Source organism: Myxocyprinus asiaticus, chromosome 39, assembly GCF_019703515.2.
Source record: "Myxocyprinus asiaticus isolate MX2 ecotype Aquarium Trade chromosome 39, UBuf_Myxa_2, whole genome shotgun sequence".
NCBI classification, from domain to species: Eukaryota; Metazoa; Chordata; class Actinopteri; order Cypriniformes; family Catostomidae; genus Myxocyprinus; species Myxocyprinus asiaticus.
The window spans coordinates 6400310-6417945 of record NC_059382.1 but is presented as its reverse complement, the minus strand read 5'-3'; the positions used below and the strand labels follow the sequence as shown (position 1 = coordinate 6417945).

The 17636-nt window shown below is 38.6% G+C and overlaps 1 protein-coding gene across 1 annotated transcript in view; it reads right to left on the bottom strand.

Moving 5' to 3' along the window:
* The window catches only part of LOC127429841 (roundabout homolog 2-like), a 281922-nt gene that overhangs the window by 64299 nt on the left and 199987 nt on the right, over window positions 1-17636 (bottom strand). Inside the window, exons 7-9 of the mRNA XM_051679117.1 lie at window positions 16491-16615; window positions 14814-14985; window positions 6271-6476 (exon numbers count right to left, since the gene is read on the bottom strand). Of these exons, the coding sequence (XP_051535077.1) occupies window positions 6271-6476; window positions 14814-14985; window positions 16491-16615 (503 nt within the window). The remainder of the gene's footprint in view (window positions 1-6270; window positions 6477-14813; window positions 14986-16490; window positions 16616-17636) is intronic.

Here is a 17636-nt window from a genome sequence, read left to right as displayed (position 1 = left end):
CTAGAATGCCAAGGATCTGCAAAGCTGTCACTGCTGCACATCTGCAACTTATGGCTGCCAGTGTATATACTGTATATTCACTAATAAAATATATAAAAAAACAAAACAGATATCTGATAAAATAAAATCTAAACTAAAACCATAGCTAAAACGAAACTGAAATTTAAAGGTGAAGAGTGTAATTTCTGCATTATTAACGTCACTAAACAAAATTGCAAAAATATGTTTGTTTTCTAAAAGGTTACCAAAACATTCCCCTCTTCTGCCTGTGGTCAAACAGATAGTCCCGGCCCAAACTCTTGCCATTGGTTGAGCTACTGTTGGGATGCTCAAACAAACAGAGCAATGTTTTGATAGAGCCACAGTTTTTTTTTTTACATTTCAGGGAAAACAATACTTATTTGTCTTTGCATATTAAACTGGGATAGGAATAAAAAAAAAAAAAAAAAAAATAGTATTACAATAAAAACAAATTTAGAAAAAGCAAAAACTGTCGAATAACACTCAAATCTGGAAGCATTGAAAATTCAGTGAACAGCAAATCAATTTTGTCTGCGGTTAAAACACACAAACCCAATCGTTCCCTTTGATGGAAATACAAACATTGAGGCACGTCCAGTTTAGCTTAAGTGCTGACACTAATGCCAGCTTTTACCCTTGCTGGCAAATTCACAGACCTAACCGCAAAGAGAGGCAGACTAATTCATTTAAAGGGGCAGTTGCTAAAACCCTGGACTGATGACAGCTGGCATACACCCCCCCCCCCAAACACACACAAATACACCTTTCCGGGACCTTCTCCCAGATGTTCTTTCATCAGAGTGCCTTGCCTCCATTTATTAGATAAAATGTCAGAGGTGGGCAGCACTGTCAACCGTAATGGCTATTCCACCCTGATGGGGCAGACTTGGGGACTTCAAATTTAATATGGCCCTCAAAGTGTGTTTGTTTGTTTGTTTGTGTGTGTGTGGGCAAGTTTAAGTGGTTTACAAGGATTTTTTTTTTTTTTAGTTTACAAACTGGTAATTACAAGGGTATTATGCTATAAATGTGGTTTATGAGGACATTTCTATTGTCCCCATAATTCAAATCGCTTAAAAAACATACTAAACAATGTTTTTTTGATAATGTAAAAATGTAGAACATGTTTTGTGAGGATTAGGTTTAGAGGTAGGGTTAGGGTAAGGGGATAGAATCTATAGTTCGTACAGTATAAAAATAATTATGTCTATGGAGAGTCCTCATAAGGATAGCCACACCAACATGTGTGTGTGTGTGTGTGTGTGTGTGTGTAGCTGGAGCCTGTCCAGACTTCCATAAATGATTCTTGGGAGAGCTGTCGTATCCCTAAGTGATAGTATCAAACAATTTACCAAAATCAATATTTCCCATTCATCCCCGTAATGCAATATGATTCCCTCTGCCCATCTCTGTTATACCAATATCTGATTGAATTCTGCTAAGCCTATACCTCACACTTACACACAGATGGGTTCTGACAGCTGGGAGTCACACACACATACACACACCCATTGAAAGACAATGACAGACACACATCTGGACATAGAGCTTGTGCCTTCTACTATGTATATTGATAGTGGCCAATATTAGTGCTTTTTAAATATATATAAAAAAATAATAATTATGTGTCTGATATTGGAAAGAGCCAATATCGAGGCTTATTCAGTTCAAACAGTATACTCTTTTTCAATACTTTATATAATAAATAAATATATACCTGTATATTATCTATCTATATATCAGGGCCAGCAAAGCCTTCTCTGCTGGCCTAACACGCCAAATAAATAAATATTTCATTTTCAATCACCTTCTTGCCTATGTATTTTTAATCGCTTCCCACTCTTAATTAATCTACAAACAAATAGAGAAAAACTAAAAGTATATCCAGTCAGAATTTATTCCTCGATGCTTACAAGCAAAGTGTGACAACTGTTTCACAAATCGCATGCCCGAAGCAGCGCGTGAGTTTGAGCTTCACCCTGTCAGGCATTCAGAATTTCTTCAGAATCCCTCAACAGTGCAAATGAATGGGCAACTAAAGTCAGATTGTCAGATTCATCAGCCAATAAGATTGATTTATTTGTTCTTGGTGGGTGTGATCTTTAGGATATCTTCTAGCTGGCCTTGAGTAACGCAATGATGCTTTAAGTGATGTACATATTTTAAAAGCGAAGAGCACAAGATCTTGTTGATGAGTCGGCTGTCATCACTGCTGGTATTGCCATTGAGAAAGAGATCCTTATGGATTTAAAAACACGAGATGTTCTGCATGACTGTGTGATTGCTTAATTTATTAAACAGGAAAGGAGGACTGATTTTCACTTCAAGCAAATTAGTAAGGGCTTTTTGCATTGTTATAGCAACATCAGGAGTTTTCTAAGTGTAAATTAGGCTGCTTGAGCATTCAGTGTCGGATCAAGTTTTGAAAAGAAGTGTTGCATTCCATTCAACTCGGAAAGTCGAATTTAACACCTTCCTATTAGGAAAAGTGCAATGGAATGCATCTTGAAGTCAGAATTACAACTTGTAGGCTCGTGCAGAAATTCTGAACTCCGATTTCACCGAGATGCAGGGGCATGATATCACACAAACATGTCGACAGTCAGGGAGATATACAAAGTGGGGCAGTGGTGGCTCAGCGGTTAAGGCTCTGGGTTACTGACCAGAAGGTTGGGTGTTCAAGCCCCAGCACTGCCAAGATGCCGCTGTTAGGCCCCTGGGCAAGGCCCTTGACCCCATCTGCTCCAGGGGTGCCACATCATGGCTGACCCTGTGCTCTGACCAGAGCTTAGATGGGATATGCAAAAACATCACTCAAGATGGCGCCAAGTATGGCTGCTGCATTGCAAGCTCCGATCCAATGTTGCAGTTTTTTGTTTCTTTTGTCCACAATTCTTATGTCTTTTGTCTTGGATGCTGTCTGCCTTATTGTCTGCAATAGACAAACACTTTTGGACATTGGTTCTGCAATAGCAAACCGAAAACCGGACTTTAAATACCTCAATGCCGACCTGCTGTTTACAAACATGACAGCAGAGCCCTTTGTCTGGGCAGCCCAAAAAGGGGAAGGAGAGCTGGCATTCTCATCAGACTAAGATGTCGCACAAATCGACCCCTGCTACCCAGTATTCAACTGGCAAAATTTCAGTCTCTGGACAACAAGCTCTGCGAGCTGAGAGCACGGATCTCTTTCCAACAAGAGATAAGGGACTGCTGCATTATCTGCCTTACAGAAACTTGGATGTCTGCGGAGATTCCAGACGCAGCCATCGAACCCGTGGGGTTCTCTGTGCACCGAGCGGATAGAGCGAAAGACCTCTTAGGTAAAAGCAGAGGTGGTGGTGTTTGTTTTATGATCAACAAATCCTGGTGTGATCAGAGGAACGTACATTTTATCAAGTCTTTCTGCTCTCCTGACCTGGAATTTCACATGCTTCTGTGTTGACCATTCTGGCTTCCAAGGGAATTCACAGCAGTCATTATCACAGCTGTGTACATCCCGCCACAAGCCGACACAGACCAGGCACTCAAGGAACTGTATGGGAGTATAAGCAAGCAGGAAACCACGCACCCTGAAGCCGTGTTCATTGTGACCGGGGACTTTAACAAAGCCAACTTCAAGTCAATAGCACCGAAATACTACCAACACATCAGTTTCAACACACGAGGGGACCGGGTTTTGGACCACTGCTATTCTCCCTTCCAGGATGGCTATAAATCCCTCCCCCACCCACCATTTGGCAAATCGGACAACTCCTCCGTTCGTGCGGCACTTAATGCACGGACCATTCCGGGAATGCAGCGGAGAATAAACAAGCCAGTTATGCCCTCTGCAAAACTATCAGAGCAGCCAAACGCCAGTACAGGGACACGATTGAAGGACAGTTCAACACCACCGACTCTAGAAACATGTGGCAGGGAATTAATATCATCACGGACTTCAGAGGGAATAAAAACTCCGCCGTGAACACTGCTGTCTCTCTCCCGGATGAGCTTAATACTTTTTATGCTCGTTTCGAGGGAAATAACACCACCCTCACAGAGAGAGCTCCCACGGCCGAAGCCACAGAGGTTAGTTCACTCTCCGTCTCTGTAGCGGATATAACATGATCTTTCCGACGGATGAATATCCATAAAGTCGTGGGTCCAGACGGCATTCCGGGCTGCATCATCAGAGCATGTGCAAAAGCAATACAAAATCACTTGTTTAAATGACTGCCGTCCTGTTGCTCTGACCCCCATCATCAGCAAATGCTTTGAGAGACTAATCAGAGATTACATCTGCTCTGTGCTGCCCACCTCACTGGACTCACTGCAGCTTGCATACCACAACAAACGCTCCACTGATGATGCCATTGCATCTACACTACACACTGCTCTCTCCCACCTGGAAAAAAGGAACACATATGTAAGAATGCTGTTTGTAGACTACAGCTCAACATTCAACACCATAGTGCCCTCCAAACTTGATGAGAAACTCCAGGCTCTGGGCTTAAACAGCTCGCTGTACAGCTGGATCATGGACTTCCTGTCAAGCAGACGCCAGGTGGTTAGAATGGGCAGCAACATCTCCACATCACTGACCCTCAACTCTGGAGCCCCGCAGGGCTGTGTTCTCAGCCCACTCCTGTATTCCCTGTACTCACATGACTGTGTGGCAACACATAGCTCCAATGCCATCATTAAGTTTGCTGATGATACGACGGTGGTAGGTCTGATCACTGACAATGATGAAACAGCCTACAGAGAGGAGATGCACACTCTGACATGCTGGTGTCAGGAGCACAACCTCTCTCTCAATGTCAGCAAGACCAAGGAGCCCCATCACCATCAATGGAGCACCAGTAGAGAGAGTCAGCAGCTTCAAGTTCCTTGGTGTCCACATCACTGAGGAACTCACATGGTCCATCCACACTGAGGCCATTGTGAAGAAGGCTCACCAGTGCCTCTTCTTCCTGAGACGGCTGAGGAAGTTTGGAATGAACCACCACATCCACACACGGTTCTACACCAGCACTGTAAAGAGCATCCTGACTGGCTGCATCACTGCCTGGTACGGCAACAGCATCGCCCTCAGCTGCAAAGCCCTGAAAAGGGTGGTGCAAACTGCCAGACACATCATTGGAGGTGAGCTTCCCTCCCTCCAGGACATCTGTACCATGTGGTGTGTGAAAAAAGCTCGGAGGATCATCAGAGACTCCAGCCATCCGAGCCATGGGCTGCTCTCACTGCTACCATCAGGCAGGCGGTATCACAGCATCAGGACCCGCACAAGCCGACTTCATGACAGCTTCTTCCCCCAAGCAATCAGACTTTTGAACTCTTGATCGATCACGATTGGTTACAGTGTATTTTATTGTATACAGTCTTCTTATTTTGTGTATCCTATATATTGTATATTATTATTAGTGTTAGTATTTTGTATACAGTCTTCTTATTTTGTGTATACTGTATATTGTATATTATTAGCTGTATATTGTGTTGTGTAACAGATGTGTAAACTCTGTTATATGTAAATCAGATGTTTATTGTAACTGTTGTTTATTGTAAATGTTGCTTGGAACCGCACCCAAGACTTTCACCCACTGTTGCACTTGTGTATATGGTTGAGTGACAATAAAGGGATTTGATTTGAGTTTGATTTGATTGGAAAGTAAGTGATAAACATTCACTTTATTAAGTAATATCGATAAATGAGTTCGGATCCACATTACATGATATTAAAGCTTGTTTAACAACTGCCTGCAGAAACAGGTGTATAAAACATTATAATCTCTTTTGATAATCGTACACCTGTAGCACAAATGCTAGCGCTGCAGCATTTTTTATCAGTTGGGTTGCTAGGAGACATCTCTAATGAGAGTCAAACCCCTGCTAAGCTAACGGAAGCATTGCAGTTTTGTTTCTTTAAACGTCATCTTCCGAATATCGGGGAATGGAATGCATTTATGGTCGGAGATATCAAGTAGGAATATCCCACATCCAACTTGTATGGAATGCAGCAGAACCATTGTACCCTGACGAAACGAAATTTATTGCAAGCAACATTTAAATCACATATATTATTAGATAGATTGTTCCAGGTATTATAGACCTCCTTGGATATAAATATATATATATATATATATATATATATATATATATATATATATATATATATATATATATATATATATATATATAATATATTGGTCAAAATTTCTACATACTTAAATTATCATAAAATGAAATACAATTATTTAGGCTTACCCGTAAGCCTTTGATCTGCAGGCTGCCCAGGTCTTGCAGGGACATACGCGGGTCTTTCCCCAGAAGACTGACGCTGTCTTTTAGCCAGCTGATGGTGGGCACAGGCTCCCCGGATGCATGGCACCTGAGAAGAGCCACACTGTCCACACCCAGAGTTTGGTTAGCTGGACCCTGCCGGATGATGGGGGGAGGACGATCGGTCAACACTGAAAGAGAATAAGAAAAAAAATTATAGGAACATTCCGAGTTCAATGCAAGTTAAGCACAATCGACAGTATTGTGGCATAATGTTGATCTATCACAAACAAATAATTTTTTTCTCATCCCTTGTTTATTAAAAAAGAAAAAAATAATGTTGGTTATAGTAAGGTACTTACAATGGAAGTGAATGGGGCCAGTCCATCAATGCTAAAAATACACACTGTTTCACAATTATAGCCTACAAACCGTAAACATTATATGTGTTAACATGATTTTAGCATGATAATATCAGGGATTTACTGGCATTACAGCATTTACCCTATTTCAGGTGCTACGTTGTGTTGACAATGAAGATGCAATATCAGATATATCTTTACACAGATAAGGTTAGTAAGCGATTTTTATAACACTAAAATCATGTATAGTATTTACATCTTGTGGCTATACTTTTGAAACAGTCTGTACTGTAATGTTTATAGATTTTTTTTTATAAATGTGGGATGAGTTAAAATAATTTTTGTGGTAATCAACACATTGCCACAAATGCTTTAACTTGTACTGAATCTGGAATATCCCTATAAAGACACCATGAAATAAAAATTGACATTATTTTGTGTCAGGTTTTGTTTTCATAATTTTATATCAAAACGTAATAGCTTTTCCCACTGATGAAACCTTTTTTAAATAATTTGTAAAGTCGAGTTCTGCATCCTGCAAAATATTCTGTTGCACTTGGAAATAGAAGTTGCGAATTGTGAATATCATATTTTACACATTTGTACAAGTTTAACTGCCACTTTACTACCAGGTAAAGTAATTAGAACAATTGTTGGAAATTAGAAGACTTGTCCATTTAAACAAATTAATTCTCAACATACTATAACATTATGACTTTTACAGCTTTCTGTTGAATTATCCATTTGCTTTAGCATAAGACAACAAAAGCATGTTCATCATTAAAAGTGTCTGGAAGCATTAACATTGGTAGTACAGTGTCACGTGTGGCACAGAAAGCTAGAGTAAGCCATGATTTCCCTATTCCTGGATGTAACAGGGTTACACGCACATTTTGTGGTTGCACCACAGGGCAGCGTCTACCCCCAAAACATTTTTGGAAAAACGGGAGAAACGCTGAGTCTTTGCTTTTTGAGCTCACTGATGTGGCAGAGAGGTGGTTTTGAAGCTTCCAGTTAGTGCTTGTGTTCCTTCATTTAGGAACCAGAGCTTGAGTAAATTTTAATACATTACCATACATCCGAGTGTGGTTGGGAAAAATGTCTCATGCTAGTTGCGAGAAATTCTCCCTGAGGGGGTAGTGACGGACTCATAAACGTTTTCTTAAAACATGGAACCACCATAGTACATCACATTTATTTGATCTATGTGTCGTTTAAAATTACAGGATAACTGAGTTTGGTTTGGGTTTTCAATCTTTGAAAAAGATTTGCATCCATACATTTATGGAAAGCTTTTACTGTGACATTCTGTCGATAACCACATAAATTAATTTAGATTTGTCAATCTGTCATTTTTTTTTTTTTTAAACAACATTTGTTTTTAATGTAATGCACTTACAGTACAATGAAATATTATTGGGAAATGCATTTCACTGGGATGAACGTTAAAAGGCACAATTTTGAAAATACCCATACAGAAATATGATATATGGCCTTTTACGAACATATATACACCAATCAGCCACAACATTAAAACCGCCTGCCTAATATTGTGTAGGTCCCCCTCGTGCAGCCTAAACAGCACCAACCCGCATCTCAGAATAGCATTATGAGATGTTATTCTTCACCACAATTGTACAGAGCGGTTATCTGAGTTACCGTAGACTTTGTCAGTTCGAACCAGTCTGGTCATTCTCTGTTGACCTCTCTGTTGACCTCATCCACAGAACTGCCTCTCACTGAATGTTTTTCGTTAATGTAGTGAAATCAATTAGTCTCATTCAAGAAAATTTCTTAACTATATGAAAAAATTGGGAGTAATTTACATGTAAAATTGAGCTTTTCACAAACGCTTCGTATACTCCAGATTTGTTAATAAAACGTGTGTGTTAGTGAATTCCAAACATTCGTAAATAGAGTGCGCGTGCACATTCATTCACAATTATCATAATCCATGCCCATGAAATGCCATATTAGAATGGCTTCAGACTCGCTAGTACATGAGTAGGAAGCGATATATACAGTGTGTATATATATATATATATATATATATATATATATATATATATATGATGGAGTGCATTCACATCATAAAATATTGATTTAGTAAACACTTGCATGTTTGTCCTAAAAAGTAAGAGATGAACTTACTTAGTCATAGCATGCTTTTGTTCTCACTAGAGGTTCTTTTGTGAATTAAACAGTCCATGAGGTCAAAGAAGTGGTTTGACATGAAGCTTTAGTGTAAAAAATGTTCAGTTCACACCGGCAGGAGGATGTCCACCACTATTAACCTTTTCTGGTTCAGTTGAGCGCATTGCCAGCTCATTGGTGAAAGTTCTTGAGTAAATCCAAGAATGTACAGTGATATACTTCCCTTGCAACAGGAAAAATCTTTAAAGAAATTGATAGAGTGCATGAAGAAGGTCTTTGACCGAAACGTTGTAAGATATTACAGATTTGCAAGCTATAAGACAGTGTGCAGGCTTTTTCTTTTTTTCTTTTTTCATTGAATTGTACGCATCTGCCTGTGATGTGCTTATTAATGGGTTTAACAGCATTAACATCGACCATGCGTTATCAACTGAACATGATTTACCAATGTCTATACTAAATTATGAAACCTAAATTATAGAGCTCATATAAAAAAAAGGTCATGCTAGATGGCATTATTTGTACAGTATTTATTTTTTCAAGAAAATCAAATGCAAACTGCGCTTTTCCATGAACCTTTCACAACATGCCAAGATCTTCTGCTGGAAAAACAATAAGCCGAGTTGGGAAAAAAATATATACTTAAAAAATGCAAGCAGAAAAGAAACGTTTCTAATTAAAAAGAATATAAGGTTATTTTTACTCATTTAATTATTAGTTAATTTATTCATTACTTATTAACTTTGAACTTAAATCAAAATGAAATCATGGCAGTTTGTCTGAAAGAACACAACACGTTCAGATGTCTTATGCACGATTTACACATGGTCAGGAGCAGGTGTAAATTGTGTTCGTACCGACTAACGTTTTGAAAATACGAAAACTTTCATAAATCCGAAAATTTACGTCACAACGGCTTCAAGAATGATTTACACAAAATTCGTTCTGATCGTGTTTCATGAATGAGGCCCAATGTGTTTTAAAACAAAAAAACATATTAGTGTGTATGTGGCCTAAATGATGAAAATATTTTCATTTTTGGGTGAAATATTTCCATTTAACCTGGACATTCCTTGGTAAAATATGATAAAATGTGTTGAAATCTGCTGAGATACTCAACTTATTATTATACACTTAACAGCTAATATTACTTAGCTATCGGTAGCTGAAAGTGACAAATTAGCCCAAATATGTACAAACATGCATGGGGTGAGGATAAGTAGAACTTAGCGAATTATGGGCATTAGAATACTGCAGAAATCTGCAGAATTTTCTGTGGGTGAAGATTCCGCACAATTCTAGTGATGATTTCTGATGAGTGGGAATCCAATGACCCTGAAGAAGCTCTAACCATTTATTTCTCTGACTAATAATAATAATAATACAAAAATAACAAGTGTGTGCTGTCCCCATGCCTCTCTAAGGACACATTAATTAGCAGGTGTGGAACAATGAGAAAAAGCCAGAGGGTGCTAATTACGGTCTGCACCTCTAACTCTTAAATACAGCTTTAAACGATGCATCTTCCATCCCTCACTCTCTCTCTGCTGTGTGTTAGTATTTGTCACATTCTGTATAAAGGATGGTATTTTGACATTCCAAATCTCCATCTGAATGCCTCATTTGGGTTCAGGGATGAAGAGTTGCCATCCTAATTCATCAACGAGGATTACCCCATGCCGAGGTTAAACCCCAGAGTGCTTGCCTGTGCATCCATCAGGCCAGTGTAAGCCACAGAGATGCATGTGCAGACTCATTGAGTCTGATGAAGCATAATGGCTGTATTTGGATTAAAACGGCATCCTCTGGTGGAATGAGTCTTTCAGTCTTGAACTATATTAATCTGTTGCATTTCAACTTGAATGGGCCGAAGTTCTTTCAAATCGGCCAGATCTCCGCTTGGCTTACTGGACACACGAATGTGGCGGATGTTTCAGAGAGTTCTCATTGGTTTCTTAACAACCCTACAGAATTCAGTTAAGAAAAGGCCAGTTCAAATAAAGAAATGTTCTCAACTAATGTTCATATTCATGTAATTAATTGCTCTGCCTTCGATTTTCATTTCTGGCTAACATCACAAAGTTCTTGGTTTGAAAACCCTTCCTCTTCAATTAACTTTTCACAAAATTGTATATTAAATGTTTCTCATAACCTGTTTCACTCGTAAATACATCAGATTGCTGAAGTAAAATGAATTGTGAATGGCATTTCACATTGACTTTAAAGATCTGGGCTATTAACTGAAAGGTTGTTTGAAACCTGCAAGGGTCCATCATCATTGCGCCCTTGAGAGAAACACTCAACCTCAGGTTACTCCAGGTGCACTAAACCTGTAATAGGTGTACTGTAAATCAATTTGGATAAAAAGCATCTACCAGATGACTGCTTATTTATTAATGAAACCAAAAACAAAGAGTGTATTGTACGTGTAAGACATTTCAAATGTGATTGATTTAACCTGAGTGTCCACTGAGGCTGGTTGGTACGCTGAGTGTGTTTAATAACTATGTGATGCTATGTGTCAGACTGACATGATGGAGTACTGTTCAGCTGAGAGGAGAGTTGCGGACAGCGTGAAGGCCTTGATACCGTCTGGCACCAAATATTTTTCATCAAATCTCTCCTTGAACCTGTCCAGTGCTCTCGCCACCTCAACAGCCACTAAATCACTCTCTTCCTACAGTGCATGTGTGGCCATGACCTCCGTCTCTCATCACTTCCTGTCACCCTCCAAAACATTTCTCGAATGCTCCATTCTGAGACGCAGCTGTTTGGTGGCATTTTCCATGAATAGAGTACAAAATAAGGCCCAAGAAATATTTTTTTTTTTTTTCCATTTTCAACAGATTTTTATCATCGACCTCAAGAGGGTGTTTTATTTTTTCTATTTAATTTATGTAAGGTTTGCAATTTTTGCAACCCTATTACCAACATTTGGGAAAATTTAATACAGTTTAAAACACTGATTTGTTATACAGTATACATATACATATATATATATATATATATATATATATATATATATATATATATATATATATATATATACAGGTGCATCTCAATAAATTAGAATGTCGTGGAAAAGTTCATTTATTTCAGTAATTCAACTCAAATTGTGAAACTCGTGTATTAAATAAATTCAATGCACACAGACTGAAGTAGTTTAAGTCTTTGGTTCTTTTAATTGTGATGATTTTGGCTCACATTTAACAAAAACCCACCAATTCACTATCTCAAAAAATTAGAATACATCATAAGACCAATAAAAAAAAACATTTTTAGTGAATTGTTGGCCTTCTGGAAAGTATGTTCATTTACTGTATATGTACTCAATACTTGGTAGGGGCTCCTTTTGCTTTAATTACTGCCTCAATTCGGCGTGGCATGGAGGTGATCAGTTTGTGGCACTGCTGAGGTGGTATGGAATCCCAGGTTTCTTTGACAGTGGCCTTCAGCTCATCTGCATTTTTTGGTCTCTTGTTTCTCATTTTCCTCTTGACAATACCCCATAGATTCTCTATGGGGTTCAGGTCTGGTGAGTTTGCTGGCCAGTCAAGCACACCAACACCATGGTCATTTAACCAACTTTTGGTGCTTTTGGCAGTGTGGGCAGGTGCCAAATCCTGCTGGAAAATGAAATCAGCATCTTTAAAAAGCTGGTCAGCAGAAGGAAGCATGAAATGCTCCAAAATTTCTTGGTAAACGGGTGCAGTGACTTTGGTTTTCAAAAAACACAATGGACCAACACCAGCAGATGACATTGCACCCCAAATCATCACAGACTGTGGAAACTTAACACTGGACTTCAAGCAACTTGGGCTATGAGCTTCTCCACCCTTCCTTCAGACTCTAGGACCTTGGTTTCCAAATGAAATACAAAACTTGCTCTCATCTGAAAAGAGGACTTTGGACCACTGGGCAACAGTCCAGTTCTTCTTCTCCTTAGCCCAGGTAAGACACCTCTGACATTGTCTGTGGTTCAGGAGTGGCTTAACAAGAGGAATACGACAACTGTAGCCAAATTCCTTGACATGTCTGTGTGTGGTGGCTCTTGATGCCTTGACCCCAGCCTCAGTCCATTCTTTGTGAAGTTCACCCAAATTCTTGAATCGATTTTGCTTGACAATCATAAGGCTGCGGTTCTCTCGGTTGGTTTTGCATCTTTTTCTTCCACACTTTTTCCTTCCACTCAACTTTCTGTTAACATGCTTGGATACAGCACTCTGTGAACAGCCAGCTTCTTTGGCAATGAATGTTTGTGGCTTACCCTCCTTGTGAAGGGTGTCAATGATTGTCTTCTGGACAACTGTCAGATCAGCAGTCTTCCCCATGATTGTGTAGCCTAGTGAACCAAACTGAGAGACCATTTTGAAGGCTCAGGAAACCTTTGCAGGTGTTTTGAGTTGATTAGCTGATTGGCATGTCACCATATTCTAATTTTTTGAGATAGTGAATTGGTGGGTTTTTGTTAAATGTGAGCCAAAATCATCACAATTAAAAGAACCAAAGACTTAAACTACTTCAGTCTGTGTGCACTGAATTTATTTAATACACGAGTTTCACAATTTGAGTTGAATTACTGAAATAAATGAACTTTTCCACGACATTCTAATTTATTGAGATGCACCTGTATATATATATATATATATATATATATATATATATATATATATATATATATATATATATATATATATATATGTATATGTATATATATATATAACTTCCAGAACTGGTAACGGGCTTAAAAGTAAGGTTTTAAATATTGCTATCACTCAAATGGGGCTTGCTAGTTTGGGACCAAATGCTGGTTTGAAGCTACTGATAAACTTGTATTTCCCATATATTAAAGAAAATGTTGATCATTGATGTTTGATCATTTTTTCTTACAAATACTTGGTAACTATTCATTGGTAACATGGTAGAATAGTTAAGCATGACAAATGCCTTTAATTCTACAATTTTTGTAAAAATTGGGAAAAGTAATGAAAATATTTTCATGCACTCCCGCCATGCTGCATAAATGGTCAAAATGATGTTACTTTAAAAAATGTAATGGAACACCAAAGTGCACCCTATTCATGGAAAATGTCTGCTAGAGTTTATGTCAAATGTTGAAGATGAGATTTCATAATTTGTATATTTTGCTGTCAACTACAGCAGCTGTCAAAAGTTGTAAAAGTTGTAAAAGATTTACATTTTACTCTTAGACTGAAGATGTAATTTGAAAGTTCACACAAACAGATTTTTTACTTCTTACTGCTTTAAAAAAAAAAAAAAAAAAAAAATATATATATATTTTTTTTTTTTTTTTTTTTTTTTTTTTTTTTTTTTTTTTTTTTTTACACACTTACACAACCCTCAACTCGCTATTGTTGCCAAAGACATTTTTCCATCATCAGTATCTGAAGTTTTCAAGGACGCTTGTTCTCACTCCCTTCTTAAGCTAAAATGAAGTTTTCCTCCTGTCGGAAGAAGTTCATAGAGACGTGCTCCTGTTATATTCAAACGCGAGCAGAATTCAGGGTCGTCAGGCTTGCTAGTTTTTGCACATAGCGCGGCTGAATCAATGCAGCGTGGGGAGAGCTCAAGGCCAGATTCCAATTCAGCTCTTAATGTGGATCTAGAGGCAACAGAAGTGGTTTTCTTATTACATTTGTCTTTCTACCAGCGGTTTTGTGTAGGGGAATCAAGGCCTTCGTTTGTTTAGGATATAAAAAGTGTAGGCTAACTTTTGAATGAGAGAAAATGAAAGAGAGCTAAAAGGGAGGGTGGGATGGGGGGTTAATATTTAATAGCCATATTTAGTTAAACATAATCAGTTAAAAAATAATACATTAATTGTAATAATTAATAATCAGGACGGGTTTGGAAAATGACTCAAAAATACAACAACAACAAAATACAGTCCTGGAACAGTAAACCAAAAAGCAAAGAATAAACATTGGCTAACCAAGAACCACTTTCACATTCCCGAAGCCCCGTCATGCTCCGGTCTGCCCCACTGCTTACCGTCTGTGACTTCAAGCTGGGCTTTGGCCAGGATGCTGCCTGCGACTGTCAGGGCCTGGCAGATATAGTACCCTGCGTCGGCCCGCTGGACTGCGGTGATGGTGAGATCTCCGCTGGGCGACACAGAGAATCGACTGTTGGGTTGCTGCGGTTGATTTGGAAACAGTAGGTTCTACACAAACGAAGGAAAGACAAAAAAGTGTGAAAAGTCTTCAGGAGAAATTTGCTTGGAACCTGCAGTTCTTGAATTGTTTGGGCCAAGCTGTTATCTCTTTGAATCAAAACTCTCTAGAGATGACATTCTTGTATTAGAGAAAGCAAATTATCACAGTATTATCAAAATTTTCCTAAAGGAATTAAGATGGCTTTACTTTAATTTTGAAAATTGCTTGACACAATAGCTTACCGCTGAAAGAGCTTATGCTAACAGTTATGCTAACCCTGACTGTGTATCCCTGACTGCAAGTATCCATTGTGTCTAAATGACTTCCATAATTACTCTGGGCTGCGTTGTTTACTCACTTTGTCTGACATGGCTGTTGTGTTTGAAATGAAATCTGTTGGAAAGGAAGACAGCCAGAAGATTCAAAAATAATTAACCACCAGCGGTCAGTTTAGACCGTTTGCTAATTACGGGAGATAACGAGAGGGGTTCATTAATGGCCTTCATCAACTTAGGCCTCACATCCACCTCAAGGTTTTATATCCTGGAGATCTCTCCACCCGTCCTTTCATTTTCTCTCTTTCTCTTTTCATTTCTGAGTCCTCATAGGTGACCAACAAAAATTGAAAGGCATTAGCTGGATTCAATTACACATAATGACTTTAATGCTCCAAATTATGCTCCAAACGATGTTATATTTTTTTTCTTTCTTTCTGGCTGTCTTTTTTAATTTTTTTTTTATTAGCCTCTCACAAATGATAGATGCCGGGTCCATTATCCTCAAGTATGACTGAGAGGCTTCTTCTTGGCCCTCATAACTCAATAACTGTTTTAATTTTGCCTTTTGCCAAATACATTCATATTTTACTTAAAGGTGAAATGTGTAACTTTCTCAATGTAAAAACACTTTCTCATATCTCAGCATATTTTGCAGCTTAATATCGGGACATGATACAAGCCAGGTTCAAACCCTCATTTCACACATTATCAACTCTGCACAACACTGTGTGCAAATCACTAAGCCATAGCTCCAACAACTATTTAAATGTGATTTAGGGGTGGGCGATATATGCACAAAAAAAAAAAAAAAAAAAAAAAAACTTTTTTCAGTAAATAACAATATACTGTATATTACGACATGCACATTTTCACATTTGAAGTGATGCAAAAATAATAATAAAAAATTGTGGAAGTTTCCTTGTCCAAAGTAATTATAGACCTGTTATGTCCATTGCAATGAAACTTTATCAAACAGATAATTAATTATCGAAGTAACGTTTTATCAATTTTATCTTTTCAGCATTTTTTTTTTTTTTTTTTTTTTTTTTATCCAAGCAAAAAATGAGGCATCTCTCTTTGTAGTTCAACATATAAGTTCTTGCTTTGATTCTGAAGAAAATCCCTCTATCATGTATTTGTTTTTTATTTATTCTACCATTGGACACATTTCAACCAGTAAATAGATTTAAACTGTATATTGCCCATCCCTAATGTGATGTGTGAGGCGTTTTTACCTGGCTGCCCTCTTTCTGCCAGAAGACCGCCGGCTGCGGGTTCCCTTTGGTCTCACAGGGGAAGGTGGCGGTGCGTCCCTGCGCCACAATCTGGTCTCGCGGCCTGATCACGAACTGCGGTGCAGCTGAGTCAAAAACCGAAAACATGAATATTATATTACCACTGCAACACACACCCTCAAATACAAAAAACACACAGACACACACACGCTAATCACTGGCCATCACTGGAAATGTCAGGCACCCACAGGCAATGGCTGCCAAGGACACTGAGACAGAGCTTCCATGCATCAGCCCATTTCTGACAGCATTCAACCTCTCAGTTTATCTGTTTGCTTTGACCACAAACAGCAAGGACAGCAACAGGAAGCCATTCATCCAGGTGGGGCCGTGGTTGGCGGTACCGAATGAATGACAAACAGCTTTCAGGCACGGTCACAACATCAGAGGGAAGGGTGGATTCATTCCGATTAGGACACATGGAAGAGAAGCTACAGAATGTGAGAACACCACACCCAGAACCTGCACAGAAACTATTTCCTGTTGTAATGACAACAGAATTTTCACTTTTGGGTAAACTAACCCTTTAAATGGCCTACTCTATCCATTTGAAGAACATGAAGTAGCTCATACTCCATATTGAACCTTGCCATCGTTATCTTATTGCAAACAGTAAAATACAAGCAAACGCCACAAGCTGGACAAGCTTAGAAAACATCAAATATGTTTATATTGAAATGGAAGTCATTCTTTGTTCTAAGAGCCAAATGGGTCAAGTTCTCACAGAATAAGATTTTCATTTCGCTTTATGCGTCACACTTAGCCAAGTATTTTAACCTCTCAAGTCACCCAGCACAGAAACCCAGCCAACATTCATGCAGAGCAAATTCAAATAAACCAATTAAAAGTACCATCTTCCTTACTTTCCCTGTCTAACCTGACCTTAAAATGACATCAAAATTCAGAAAGAGAGATCCAAACTTTCCCCTTGACATTGAGTCACCTATACTTTCTCCTTAATGAGAAGGTTAGAGCACCAACAGTCAAAAAAGTTGGTTTCTCTGAGTCTTCAAAGGCAAGAAATGGCAGCAGGAGCATGTGAGAAGATAAAATGTTATTGCAGAGCAGTAGCACTCACTGGAACAT